The sequence below is a fragment of the Leucopleurus acutus genome (assembly GCF_964270905.1).
Source record: "Leucopleurus acutus genome assembly, chromosome: 5".
Lineage (NCBI taxonomy): Eukaryota > Metazoa > Chordata > Mammalia > Artiodactyla > Delphinidae > Leucopleurus > Leucopleurus acutus.
This window is the reverse complement of record NC_139147.1, coordinates 93,937,266-93,952,313: the sequence shown is the minus strand read 5'-3', so window position 1 is coordinate 93,952,313 and position 15,048 is coordinate 93,937,266. Positions and strand designations below refer to the sequence as shown.

Here is a 15,048-nt window from a genome sequence, read left to right as displayed (position 1 = left end):
CCTGACTTCAGAGTATACTGCAAAGCTACAGTAATCAAGACAGTATGGTACTGGCAGAAAAATAGAAATATAGATCATTGGAATAGGATAGAAAGCCCAGAGGTAAACCCTTGCACATATGGTCACCTTATGTTTGATAAAGGAGGCAAGAGTATACAATGGAGAAAAGACAGCCTCTTCAATAAGTGGTGCTGGGAAAACTGTACAGCTACCTGGAAAAGAATGAAATTAGAACACTTCCTAACACCATACACAGAAATAAACTCAAAATGGATTAAAGACCTAAATGTAAGGCCAGGCACTATCAACCTCTTAGAGGAAAATATAGGCCGAACACTCTATGACATAAATCACAGCAAGATCCTTTTTGACCCAGCTCCTAGAGAAATGGAAATAAAAGCAAAAATAAAAAAATGGGACCTAATTAAACTTAAAAGCTTTTGTACAGCAATGGAAACCATAAACAAGACAAAAGACAACTCTCAGAATGGGATAAAGTATTGGCAAATGAAGCAACTGACAAAGGATTAATCTCCAAAATATACAAGCAGCTCATGCAGCTCAATAGGAAGAAAACAAACAACCCAATCCAAAAATGGGCAGAAGACCTAAATAGATATTTCTCCAAAGAAGATATACAGATGGCCAACAAACACATGAAAGAATGCTCAACATCACTAATTATTAGAGAAATGCAAAACAAAAGTACAGTGAGGTATCACTTCACACCAGTCAGAATGGCCATCATGAAAAAATCTACAAGCACTAAATGCTGGAGAGGGTGTGGAGAAAAGGGGACCCTCTTGCACTGTTGTTGGGAATGTAAATTGATACAGCCATCTTGGAGAACAGTATGGAACTTCCTTAAAAAAGTAAAAATAGCAGTACCATATTACCCAGCCATCCCACTACTGGGCATATACCCTGAGAAAGTGATAATTCAAAGAGTCATGTACCACAGTGTTCATTGCAGCACTGTTTACAATAGCCACGACATGGAAGCAACCTAAGTGTCCATCAACAGATCAGTGGATAAAGAAGATGTGGCACATATATACAATGGAATATTACTCAGCCATAAAAACAAATGAAATTTAGTTATTTGTAGTGAGGTGGATGGACCTAGAGTCTGTCATACAGAGGGAAGTTTGTCAGAAAGAGAAAAACAAATACCCTATGCTAACACATATATATGGAATCTAAAAAAAAAAAAAAGGTTTTGATGAACCTAGGGGCAGGACAGGAATAAAGATGCAGACGTAGAGAATGGACTTGAGGACACGGGGAGGGGGAAGGGTAAGCTGGGACGAAGTGAGAGAGTGGCATTGACATACACACGCTACCAAATGTAAAATAGATAGCTAGTGGGGAGCAGCTGCATAGCAACAGGGAGATCAGCTTGGTGCTTTGTGATCAACTAAAGGGGTGGGATAGGGAGGGTGGGAGGGAGATGCAAGAGGGAGTGGATATGGGGATATATGTATGCATATAGCTGGTTCACTTTTTTATACAACAGAAACTAACACAACATTATAAAGCAGTTATACTGCAGTAAAGATGTTAACAACAACAAAAAAGATCAATTGCCAATGTTTAAAGTAGCATCCAGTGTATCAGTTAATGTGGAGGAGCTAGCTTTCAGTGTTCTGAATTCTTATGTAGGCATCAAAATGGTCATATGCAGTAGCCAAATGTATGAAATAGGGAAAGCACTGTGTTCACTAAAATTTTGTTACTGATTTGAAGCAAGAGATTCAATTCAGCCTTCAATTAGATATCAGGAAGCCACAAAGAAAAGGCTCTAGCCTCCTGAGAAATGCTGGAAATTGCGAAGTGTAGCTTTATGATTAATGTATTTTAAAATATAAAAGGAATAAAATCATTAACTAAACTTTGCTTGGTTTTGCAAATAAGGTTGACTGTGAAAGTTTCTAAAATCCTCCGACACTTGCAATATTTACACCATAAACTTTCCATACTTCTAGAATTGTCTGATATTTATATGTTGAAAAAATATAAAAGACTTATATACCTACATTCGATTGGGTGCTTCTAATAAAATCCAGTATTGGCAAGATTTGCTTCCCCATTCTCTGCATGTGTCTCACTGTGTCTTCTCTTGTCAGCAGACCGAAGGGAGTTTTATGTTCTAAAAATTGTAACAATAAACTTTTATACTTTTCCCCCCCAGACTTCCATTTCAAAATGCTTTCCTTAGCAAGCTATAAACAGATACCTCAATATTAATAGATATGAAATCTTTAGTATAGAAACGAGTCCCATCTCAAAGACCAGAAGTATAACAGTGAAAGATCTATGAGGAGACATTGCCCTTTAGAGACTATCATTTATTCCTTTTGTTGTGTTTCTTGATTGAGAGATCCACGGGACAGCCTATGACAATTCACCTCTCTCTGCAGAATATGCTTTTCCTGAGTTGTGAAAAAAATGTCATCATAAATGTGTCTGATTCTTGTCTTGTTCCTCCCAGGTGTTATTCAAGTGTGCAGATTGCACTGACTTTGAATGTAGCTCGAAGCTGAGATAAGCCTCAGAGTGCCAGACAAAACACAAATCCTTAATTATGTGGGTAGAGCTGAAGGGATAAATTCAACCTGGTCATGAATTCAGCCCATAAGTATGAGACTTCACCTGAATGTTTACTTGATTTTTGAAAGTTTCAACTAGAATTGCTGAGCCCCATTTAACTATAATACTCTTCAGGAGATCCGAGATCTTGGTTAATTACATAAGAAAAGAGTAGAACAGATATTAATACAATGGCAGATAATCCAAGTGATTTAAGGTGGTCATTGGCTATATGTTTGATTTCATACAATAGTTTTGTTGCACGATTTTCTTCTGTGTTTGCTGATGGGTGATGACAAAAACTTGTAATCTTTGAGTGCCCCATGATCAGGCATGGGTGGTGTTGTGGTTGTGGTGAGATGGTTAGAGTGAGGGAGGTGGGCACTCCTGGGGGAACCAGAATTCCAGGTATTGTTAACTAACCCACAAAGAAGATCGGAAGGAGTTAAGTATGACCCAACAAACATTTTGGTGCCCAGGCCTTACTATATGCTAGGCTTGTGATGAATAAAGCTTAATGAATAATGCACAATTCCTAATTTAAAACAGTATTGAAAGGTAACAAGTCCAGGTGACTTACCTGTAAATGTTGGTAACTTCCTACATGATACTTTTTCCAAAAACTTCCCATCTTCTTTGTTTTTGAACCCAAGAGTCAAGAGATACTGTTGAGGTGGAAAAGATGACCAGTCAGCTGTCTGAGGCAACACGTGGAGTCCTTGAAGGTCTGAAATATGACAGAAAAAGAACTAAAGAATTTATCATTTTATTGTTTTCAGGGTGTTTTCCCCCCAGATTTCAAGAATTATACTCGGAAAAAATTAAAGATACAAAGTAAAAGTATGTGCATCAAAAGGTCAAATAGATGATATATCAAAATCATACTTTATCCTTCATATTTTTATTAAAATATAAACATACACAAAGTATAGCAATAGAATATGGCTAGGTTATGTGTTCCTCTTTCCCCATATTCAAAATAATACAAAATTCAGGACCAGGTTGCAGGCTTAATATTTTTCTGTGTGACACCTTTCAAGAGAATTTGATCTTTCTGTCCACAGTTTGTTTAAGAAAATAATGTTATATGAAAGGAAAGAGAAAAATTACCAAGTAAGAATTAAAATATAAGGCTAATTAATTTAGTTGCTCTCCCTCCTGTAGTTGAAGGAAATTTAAAATGATAAATGTACTAACTTTTGTAATTAGACTTGGAAATAACTCATGCGTCAAGAAAATGGTTCTAAAACAAACTGTTCTTAATGACTAGAAGAGCTAATATTTACTTAGTACTTATTTTCTACCTTCCCTTGTTCTAAACATTTTGTGTGCATTCTGTTAAAATATTTTTTATTGACATATAGTTGATTTACAATATTGTGTTTCAGGTGTACAAAAAGTGGTTCAATTATATATATATATATTTTTTTTTCAGATTATTTTCCATCATAGGTCATCACAAGATACTGAAAATAGTTCCCTATGCTATACAGTAAATCTTTGTTGCTTATCTATTTTATGTATAATAGTTTATATCTGTTAATCCCATGCTCCTAATTTATCCCTCCCTTCCTTCCCTTTCCCCTTTGGTAATCATGTTTGTTTTGTGTGCATTCTCTTTAAATCCTCACGAAACATTCACATAATTGGTGCTTTTGTCCTCATTTTACAAATAACCGGGAGGTTGAGGTACACAGATGGGCAGTGACTTGTCTGGAAACACGCATATAAGTGGACAAGGCAGGATTCACACCTGGGCAGTCTGACTCCAGAGACCGTGGGCGTAACCACTGCACTCTGCTTTAGGCTTGCTTGACTTTGGATTACTTTTGGGACAGGGACAGATGTCAGCCATGGGGTCTTGGAGGCCAGATTTACTTCATTCATTTTCATTCTGGGTAATAATGCTTTGGTTTATTACAATAGACTTCTCAAATGAAGGATGATGAACAGAGGGTTTAATGAGCCCTCCCTATTTAACACTGCCAGAAAGGGAAAAAGATGAAATTCCAAATATCCTTGAATCATGATTTAAATGCCAATTTTTAATCTAGAGTCAGAACTCAAATGGCAGTGTTTCAAATACAGTCTTTGCTATCTGTAGTATTTCTTTAAGAAATAATAGACACAGTAAACCATGAGTGTTTTTATCCACCCTCTCTGACTTCCCCCCTCTGATTTTTAGCTGCAGAACCCTTTGTTCAAACTAAAATTTACTGAGAAGCCCAATATTCAAAGTTGGTAAAGGTAGAGCTGTTCCATTTGAAGCCTGGATCACTGACCACTCAACTCTCATCACTGTACCCCATTCTATATACCCCCCAACACAGTAGCCACCTTGAACCTCCACAGAATCCCAATTTTTCAAAGCGCAGTTTGGAAAACACTGCAGTAAGCTATTTGGCACATTTTGGTTAAGTAAATAGCATACGGCTGTCAAACAGAGTTAACATGTATGCTGATAATTAAAAGAAAATATTACAAAATATCTTTTAAACACAAGCACCGAACAAAAATATATTAAACATGATTTAGTCTTTGGTGACAGGATCTGGTAACCACTAAATATTATTGAGGGTTAACGTTTATGTGACACTTCTTCTGTGCCATACACATTATCAGGATTATCTTTCTCATTCAACAACAGTGTAGAGCAGGACACATTATTATGACCACCTTACGGATGACCACACTGGAGCTTCAAGAAATTACAGACTTGCCCGACACAGCAAATGGAGGGACCAGAATTGAGAGTCAGGCTGCTGAACGTTGAAGCACAGGGCTTAACTCTCAAAACGATCCTACGACAGTGATGATGACTCTGACAATCAGTGGGAAGCATGTTACAGAAGCAGGGCAATGTCAATACATAGATGGTTTTAACAGACACAGTTCTAGATAGAACACTTCCTTACTCTATCTAGAAAAGTACAGCAAAGGCTCAAGGGTTCTTAGAATTAATAGTGTAACTTTTAGGCACTTTAAAAGCAGATTGTAGTATTAGATGCTTCTTTAGTTGGTGTTTGCCTCTTTTTAAACGGATGGCTCATTTCTATAAACAAGGTAAAATGTGATTTCTGCATGTCCATCTCAAGAGTGCAGAAAGTTTCTTTGCTTTTGAAATCTACAGATACAGACACACCCAACCAAGAGTTTACCAGTTTTACTGAAGTGGCCAATAACCGGATCATGTGAAAAGGCAATTAAGTTAAAGTAAAATGGACACTAGCTCATTCTCCTGATAAATGGTCAAACATTTTTTTTTTTTTTGATTGCGGTTATTCTTTAGCACTCTCTAAGATGCTGGCATGTCTAAATTGTCAGTATTTTCAGGAATTAGCATACTCTGGAGTTGGAGGGCAGGAGAAGGTATGTGTTCCCTGGCTATGGTTTGCTCTTTAATCTGGTTTTGCTCCCTGACCTAGAAGGCCTCAGCGCTCCTGGCCATGCTGGTGGTGAAGTCTGGGGCCATCCTCTGGGGAGAGCCTTGGCTTTCTGGGTAACTCTGGATGCCCAGAGGCCCCCTGAATGGATGTGGGTAGGCTTTATGGACGCTCTGACTTCCCCACAGACCCAGAGTATATGTAGCTTGTTGACATAGAAGCCGCTGGATCCCAGGTACCCTGAAGCCTCCTGCCAGCACCTGCTTCCAGCTCAGAGAGGGTTCCCTGCAGGACACCTCTAGGACTTTAAGGTGTACATTAAAGTGCTCTTGGAGGCCCCGGAGTCCTGAGGTTCAGAATAGTTTACGGTGTGCTGTGCATGGGCTGGTGTTTGTGGTGAGTTGCAGGAGGCATCTTGAGATCTGGCATTTTCTGACGCCCCTCTATTGCCAGAAGCAGCCGATGTTTGAGGGCTCTGTTATATAAATAGCACAAAGACTTTGAGAGGTTGACCTCTTCCTGCTCTTAAATATTTGATGGATAAAGAGGAGACCTGTATTAATAGTGACAGTGGTTAGATGAACTAGAGAAACTAATATTAGCACTATAGCTAATTTGTTATAAAATATACTTGCAAAAATGTATTTTCTGTTCCTTTTGATGCTGTATGTTTCATCCTGTTTGATCCGTTGTTCAATTCTAGTCAAAGTTTTGAAATGAGAGAGGTCCCTACATACATACTGTTAAGTTAAAAAATATTTTTAAAGTATCATTTTTATTCCATTTGTATGCAGAGTAAATTGCAGTTGTATGAACATTTAGCCTAGCAAGTGGTCTATGACCCAAAATGACGACACACTTACCAGATGTTGAATCTCATTAATTTGAGTGCTAATTGTTCTCAATTTTATGCTCATAAACCTTTACCTACATCCGAAAAGTCCTGTGCCTCTGATGGATATGAAAGTTAACCAGAATATATTGTCCTTTGGTAGGAAGGTTGAGTTGATTAAAAATGTCTTCTTTGCTCCTGTCACGTGAGAAGAGAACTTGAGAGAAATAAATCCCTTCATGCATTCCTTTACAATTTATCACAATTACAGATGAAATTTAGATGACTAGGACCAAATTTATTATTAAAAAATCAATTTGCAGGTATGATGCAGTTCCAAATTTGTACCATTAGGGAAGCAGGTGTTTTAAAAAAGAATATCAAAGATAGATTATGCAGATTAAGTTTCTTGTAGAAACATGATCTTTCAATTCTTTATCTTCCAAATGAAAGATGTCCAACTCTCAGCAAAAGAGGGTAATGTTTGCCCTTTATCAAGAACCTTTTATTGTACCTCAGGAGGCTGGAGCTGACCAGCTTTCAGGTACTCAAGACATTCATGCTCTTTGACCTTCCTCCCTCCCTGAAGTCACCTCCCTGGAGTTCAGTGACAGTCTCTTCTCTTTCTCTCTCTGTTTCCCTCTCTTTGTCTTTCTCTCTGCCTCTTTCTCTGCGTCTCCCCATCTCTCCTACACATATAAATGCTGCTTCCTCTTCCTCCCTTTTTCTCCTGCATCTCATTCAGTGCACCTCCTAGCTGTCTGTGGCTCACTGATATGTTCTTCATATTAACACTCTCGGGGGAATTTTCCTATTCTTTCTTTTATTAATTAATTCATTAATTATTTTGGACTGAGTTGGGTCTTTGTTGCTGCACGGGGGCTTTCTCTAGTTGCGGCGAGCGGGGGCTACACTTCATTGCGGTGGGCGGGCTTCTCATTGTGGTGGCTTCTCTTGTTGAGGAGCATGGGCTCTAGGTGCGCGGGCTTCAGTAGTTGTGGCTCACGGGCTCTGGAGCACAGGCTCAGTAGTTGTGGCGCGCGGGCTTAGTTGCTTCGCGGCATGTGGGATCTTCCCGGACCAGAGCCCCCTGTGCCACCAGGGAAGTCCAATTTCTCTATTCTTGTGGCATTCGCTATTACTTCTAATCCAGCAGTCCCCAACATTTTTGGCACCAGGGACCGGTTTCAGGGAAGACAATTTTTCCATGGATGGAGCGGAGGATGGTTCAGGCAGTAACGAGACCGATGGGGAGTGGCAGATGAAGCTTCGCTCACTCTCCCTGCCGCTCACCTCCTGCTGTGCGGCCCGGTTCTTAACAGGCCGTGGACCGGTACCGGTTGGGGATTGGAGACCCTTGTTCTAAATCAAAAGACTAGGGATCCAAAGCCATAGTCTCATCTGCAAAATTTCACCAATTTCAAACAGCATTTCCAAATGCCTACTGGGACATTGCTATTTGCTCACCATTACAAACGTTACCTCAAATACAGCAAATATATTCCTTGAAAGTGAGTTTTTAAATGTCCACAACATCTCTCATCCCTACTTTTCCCCAGCATATTGAAGGGATGGCCATTATTCACCCAATTATTCTGGCTTAAAAATTTGAAGTCATTGTTAACTTTTCTTTCCTCACATTCCCTGACATTTAGTGAATCTCAAAAACTCATTAAATCTGCCCACTGTAACACAACTCCTATTAACCCCGCTCTTTGCATTATCATTGCTACCACCCTGGTCAAATTTCTGATCACATAGCATCTGGATTACAGAAAACGTTTCCCAACAAGCCTCGCTGCCACCAGTATGATTTCACACCAATATATCTCCACACCACCACCCAGTGAATATTTCTGAAATATCACCTTTGTCATGGTTACATCACTCCTCAGGAATTTCAGTGTTCTTTCCTGGTATTCAGGGCTCTCAATTGTGTGGATGTGTTTCACAGTCTATTCTTCATTCCTATGTTTTCTCCAGTATAAACCTTTCTCATCAGGTCTGCTGATTTCACTAATTTGTACTAGCCTGTGCTCATCCTGCCTCTGAATTTTTCTTTGTGCTTTTCCACCCAGAAACATCTACCTAATCTCTCAATATTTCTTTTACTCAGTCGATTACTGTACTTCCAGATGTGCCTAATTTAAGTCCCACCTAGTCCATAAAGGGCTACCTGAGTATTTCAGTACTCCCCCCACCCAAACTCTTAAAGAACACCCAAACTAAAAATAGAACTACCATATGACCCAGCAATCCCGCTACTGGGCATATACCCTGAGAAAACAATAACTCAAAAAGAGTCATGTGGGGCTTCCCTGCTGGCACAGTGGTTAAGAATCCACCTACCAATGCAGGGGACACGGGTTTGAGCCCTGGTCCAGGAAGATCCCATATGCCACGGAGCAACTAAGCCCGTGTGCCACAACTACTGAACCTGCGCTCTAGAGCCCGCGAGCCACTACTGAAGCCTGTGCGCCTGGAGCCCATGCTCCGCAACAAGAGAAGCCACTGCAGTGAGAAGCCCGTGCACAGCAACAAAGAGTAGCCCCCGCTCACCGCAACTAGACAAAGCCTGCACACAGCAATGAAGACCCAACGCAGCCAAAAATGAAAAACAAAAAAAACCCCAAAAGAGTCATGTACCACAATGTTCACTGCAGCACTATTTACAATAGCCAGGACGTGGAAGCAACCTAAGTGTCCATCGACAGATGAATGGATAAAGAAGATGTGGCACATATATACAGTGGAATATTATTCAGCCATAAAAAGAAACGAAACTGAGTTATTTGTAGTGACGTGGATGGACCTAGAGTCTGTCATACAGAGTGAAGTAAGTCAGAAAGAGAAAAACAAATACCGTATGCTAACACAGATATATGGAATCTAAAAAAGAAAAAGAAGTTTCTGAAGAACCTAGGGGCAGGACAGGAATAAAGAGGCAGACATAGAGAATGGACTTGAGGATATGGGGAGGGAGAAGGGTAAGCTGGGACGAAGTGAGAGAGTGGCATAGACATATATACACTACGAAATGTAAAATAGATAGCTAGTGGGAAGCAGCTGCATAGCACAGGGAGATCAGCTCAGTGCTTTGTGACCACCTAGAGGAATGGGATAGGGAGAGTGGGAGGGAGACGCAAGAGGGAGGGGATATGGGAATATATATATATATATATATATATATATATATATATATATATATAGCTGATTCACTTTGTTATACAGCAGCAACTAACACGACATTGTAAAGCAATTATACTCCAATAAAGATGTTAAAAAAAAAAAAAGAACACCCATACCACTCACTCTAGAGTGAATCTCCTAATGTTTCATGGGGGTATGTCTCATCTCTCCAATAAGTTTTAATCCTCTTCAAGATCATATCTTCACGTTATCTTCATGCCCCAAGCACCTAGTAGGTGCTCAATCAATACTTGAGTTGAATATAAAACAAAGTTTTCTCAATCCTGAATTTTTAATCGTCCAAATAAGAATAGAACTTAAAAAAATTCAAAGCTAATGAAATGTTCAGAGCTTCTGAGATAGGACTTATTTCTCTGTCACTAAACTTAGAAAAGAATATCACACAATCTTTGTTTATTTATTTTACCTAAACTTTAAGTGGTTTCTGTTTAATTTACGAAGGGGGAGTGAGGTAAAATAATATGTATTCGGTAACTCAGTGGAGTTGATGCTCAAATGAGCAGAGCAGCTCTGCCTAGATTGAAAACTTAGTTTCACGCTCAGGTTGGGCCCTTGCTGCAGCTTGTTCTCTGGGAAACATGGACCCTTAGTCACAAAGAAGATTGGATTAACAGAGAAGCTGGCTTAATGAAACTGTCAGCAGCACCAGAAAAGCATCTGCAGAAATGTGAACTGTTGATCGTAGGTCAGCAGACTCATCTCTATATATGAGGGACTGCTTATTTTTTATGAAGTTAAATATCTGTAAAATAAAATATGAGCTCTCTGGACATAAAGTAGAAAACATAGATACCACCATCATCAGTATTTTCTGTTGGACACCTCATCGTAACCACAGTCAACAGATTGTGGATAAACTTCTCAAAGCAATTTTGAAAAAAGAAAAATCATAGAGGTTTTAAAAGTCTTTTAGAAATATGCAGATTTGTTAGGGTTCTGTCATCTCCTTTCTCTGTTTCATTTCCTTCTCTATTTTCCAGTGTCTATGTCATTTCTCTGCCCTTTGTCCATAACAAAATGTTCTGACATTTTAGGCTAGAGCAAAATCTCATTTCTAAAGGTCCCAGTTGTTCGGTGTGAGATGGGACCATGTCAGTTTTATATGACTTCATCTTAGTGATCAGTTTCAGAGCTTAACTTCTCCAGTCCCTTCATAATGCCAACACTTTGTCATTACTGCTTTCCCACCCAGTCATTTTCTGAGTTTTATCTTGTTCACTTTTTAATGCCAGTACTTCTATATCGGAAGTTATCCACAAATTCACATCAGCAAGAAAATAGCAAAAGGCAGCAACTTTGCGGCTAACATCATTATTGCTCCCATAAATAATAAAACAGTTTCCACTTTAAAAACATAGATAGTGTATTTTGGTTTTTGCAGTTGATGTGTGAGAAAGCTATTTGTATAATGAATCTTTGTGTAATAAATTGTATTTTCCCTTTGACCTTCATTATAATTTCAGAGTTATAGATGCAAGTGGAAAACATTGGTTTTCATTCCTAAGATTCCTAATTTTCCCTTCAGATTTCTGCTCTACTTCTCCAAAACTGATCTTTGTATATGTAAGTTGCCCCTCATAACCCATTTATAAGCTTTGAAAAAGAAATAATTACACAAGATTTTTATACATAGTTCATTTTTATTTCACCTGGAATTCTTATTGATTCCAAAGTTTTATGTTTAATCAGCTGTATTGTATTTATTCTGGGGAAGTTCCTTAATTCCACCTCCAACAAAGTAGGTTTGAGACAAACAAACATGAAAGATACTGCTTTTCCCTTCAATATTTATTAAATTCACAGTTAGTGAAATAATATATTGTTGCTCTAATGCCCTTAAGTGGCTGTATTTCTGCAGCCATTGGAATGGACATTGGTTGGTTGGATACCTAACATGCATTCCCACCTTCCCTCTTTTGTTACCCTTGGAGAATTCTCTCCTTCCCTACCTACTCTAAAAGTGAGACCTATTTGACTTAGACGAATCAATCCATGGCATTACCTTGACCTGTTTTGGTTCAAGTATAAGCATATAATGTAATTTGGGCCAAGGAGGAAGAGTGAGTCCCAGGAATTGGGTGGAAGAGATATTCACTGCTTCTTGGGACAGTGTGATTTGAAGTTTGTAATGACATGTGGGAATTTTGCTATGACTCAAGATACTAGCGCTTGAGGTACCTTGAGATGCAGGTACCACCCTGAGGTACAGGTGATGGAATACCAGGTAGGACTTGAGAAGAAAGCTGACTGTAGAAAATAGAGCAGTGAGTGAACTATTGGATCAAGCTGTGCTTAAAGGTAGTCCCCCTGTAGTTGTATTATAAATCAATGTATTTCATGCCTCCTCCTACCCTTTTAAAACTTAAATATACTGAAATCAGTTTAAGCTGTGATTCCTATTATTTGAAACAAAAGATTTCTGATAGAGGGATTTAGCTAGTAGTTCAGTATATCTACAAATACTATGGAATCCTTAAAATATCATAGCTGAGATGTAAGACATATTATAAATTCTTCAAGTTGACTCTCTGAGAAGAATAATTGCCTTATTTAAGAAACATAATAGTTTGAGGATTAAGAATAATTAATTTTTACATCTAGTACAAAGATACCAAAATTGACTTAGTGATGCTATTATTATAACATTATTGTAATACTATTACTAATAACTAGACTTCAGTATATGAGATAATAAAAAATAAATGTTTATATTTGTATGGAAATATGTTAATATAAATGTTTCAGACATTACATGAAATTTCTAAAAATCTTATATGTTCTTGTATAATGTTATGTCATAATTCTAGTTATTACTTTAAAATGTATATCTCAGAAATAACTAAAAAAATGTTTAGCATCATTTTTCTTGATCTACATCATAATTATGATTTTTTTCACTTTCGATTAGATTCTCCATTTTGCAAAAAGTGACCCTTGGGTAGTTAACTAATACTGCATAATAAAAGTCTTACATAATCTGAAAGCCTTAGTTTTCCTTACTGTCTGGACTGGTAATCTACTTATTTGTTTATATCTCACTCTGGACGTGTAATGACTTTCCTTAAATAAATACCTACAGCATAAAAAAATGTGTAAAAGAGTTCTTGAAGAAAACAGATCAGAAGGAAAAGTAAGAGATGGGTGATGAAGCCATAGGTGAGATTAATACACAGAATGTATTTTATAAGCTCCTGTATACTTTCTAGAAGTAAAGAAGATCAACTGTCTCATTCACAGTGTTCCTAAGATAAAACAACAAACTACCATCCCAGAGAAGCACAGCAATTTCTTTTCTGGAGACCAGAGATTTTCTTTTGTTTTCTGTTGAAATTGGTTTTGGAGTTCTACAGCTTTTTATTTAATAAGTGCAATTGTTGAAGACAATTAAAAAACAAAGAATTATCATGATTATCATGTACAAGAACTATTATTACTCATGAATTATCATGGCTCATAAGCAAATGATCTTATGGTAATGACTCAGTGATTTCCTGTAGTTAATATATAAAATTTGAAAGTCAGCAAGGCTTTGGTTTTGTATTTGATAAGTTATTGCTTACATATGGAAATCTAAAAGAGGAGGTTATCTTGATTATTAGGTATTACTCTTTACTATTCACTATCAGTAGTCAGTTTAGTTGTGGTGAAACTCCTTTTAATCTGTTTTATTCCTGTTAAACTCAGAAACAAAATGACTGCCTTTGACTACTATTATTCTCTATAGCTTTGGAATTTCAGGACAAAGGAATAAGACCTGAAATAAAAATGAGAGATATAAATTTTGGAAGTGAAGGGGCCAAGTGGTCATAACTTAAGAATAGATGGTTATTTATGTAGAAAATCCAAGAGGATAAACTGAAAATCTATTAGTATAGACAAGAGTTCAGTAAGGGATCAAAAAAGGAAATATACAAGCCCCCAAATAAACAGATATAAGATTTAAAAAGGTCAATCAAAATATATAGGTATAATAAAATATACAGTATAATGAAAATAATGGTTTAATCCATAATAGCAACAAAATGATGAAATATTAGAAATAATCTTAATAAGATATATAGCTTAGGTGAAGAATTGATTACCTAATTTACCTAAAAAATATTTATAGGCTCCCCTTACCAGAGTCTGTATGAATGTCAGGCATTATGATAAAATGGTAAGATAATGAATGCCATGGTGTTGCTTACCATTTGGTGCATGCAGCAGTAGACAAATACACAGTCAATTATAATATAACATGGTGCATTCTTAAACAAAGGTGAGACTGGGGTACCAGTGAATGATGGAGATTAAAAAAAAACCCAACCATTGATGAAGTTAACAAAATAAACTTGTCTGATTTATCTGGGGTCTGGAGTAGGATTCTTTTTCCCCTCTGGGAATTTTAAGTCTAGGCATAAGGTTTGAGTTTATACTACCTAGATGGCCCAGGAAATCTCAGCTCTAGAAATAGAGGCTCTCTGGTTGGTAGTACTCCATGTGGTTTGGAAAAATCAAAAGAAAATCTCTGGAAGGATGCAAAATCAACCCAGACTGTACTGGATTCTCACAGATAAAGCCATGCTGAATAGTGGTCTGCACCCAAGAGTAAAAAACACAAGGATATTATCTCCGATGTGTGAGAGATGGTGTGGTATCATAGAAAAATAGTTGGTCTTTCTTCCCAGTTCCTGGCACAGAGCTTCTATAACACTTGGAATTTCCTAAGTGATAGAGGATGGTAGGAGTGTCTTTTGTTCTAATGAGGTGACTCTTGGCAGGCCCCTAGATAGCTTCTGTCAGGATGGGGGCTGGTCTCAAGAAAAACCAAGGCTTAATTAGAAACCTGGAACTTTCAACCCCGTTCCCCAAGCTCTGGGGAGGAGAGGCAGGCTGGAGATTGAGTTAATCACCAGTGGCCAGTGATTTTGTCAATCATAATGAAACCGCCATAAACCCCCCGAGGTGATGGCGTTTGGAGAGTTTCTGGGTTAGTGAAGTACAGTGAGGTGCTGGGAGAGTCATGCAACCAGTGAGAGCACACACCCACACCCC

The 15,048-nt window shown here is 38.0% G+C and overlaps 1 protein-coding gene across 1 annotated transcript in view; it reads right to left on the bottom strand.

The window, feature by feature from the left end:
* Window positions 1–15,048, bottom strand: part of SPATA16 (spermatogenesis associated 16) — a gene marked incomplete at its 3' end in the record, with an annotated part of 224,424 nt that overhangs the window by 45,043 nt on the left and 164,333 nt on the right. Inside the window, exons 6-7 of the mRNA XM_082839271.1 lie at window positions 3,170–3,316; window positions 2,037–2,149 (exon numbers count right to left, since the gene is read on the bottom strand). Coding sequence (XP_082695397.1) covers window positions 2,037–2,149; window positions 3,170–3,316 — 260 coding nt within the window. The remainder of the gene's footprint in view (window positions 1–2,036; window positions 2,150–3,169; window positions 3,317–15,048) is intronic.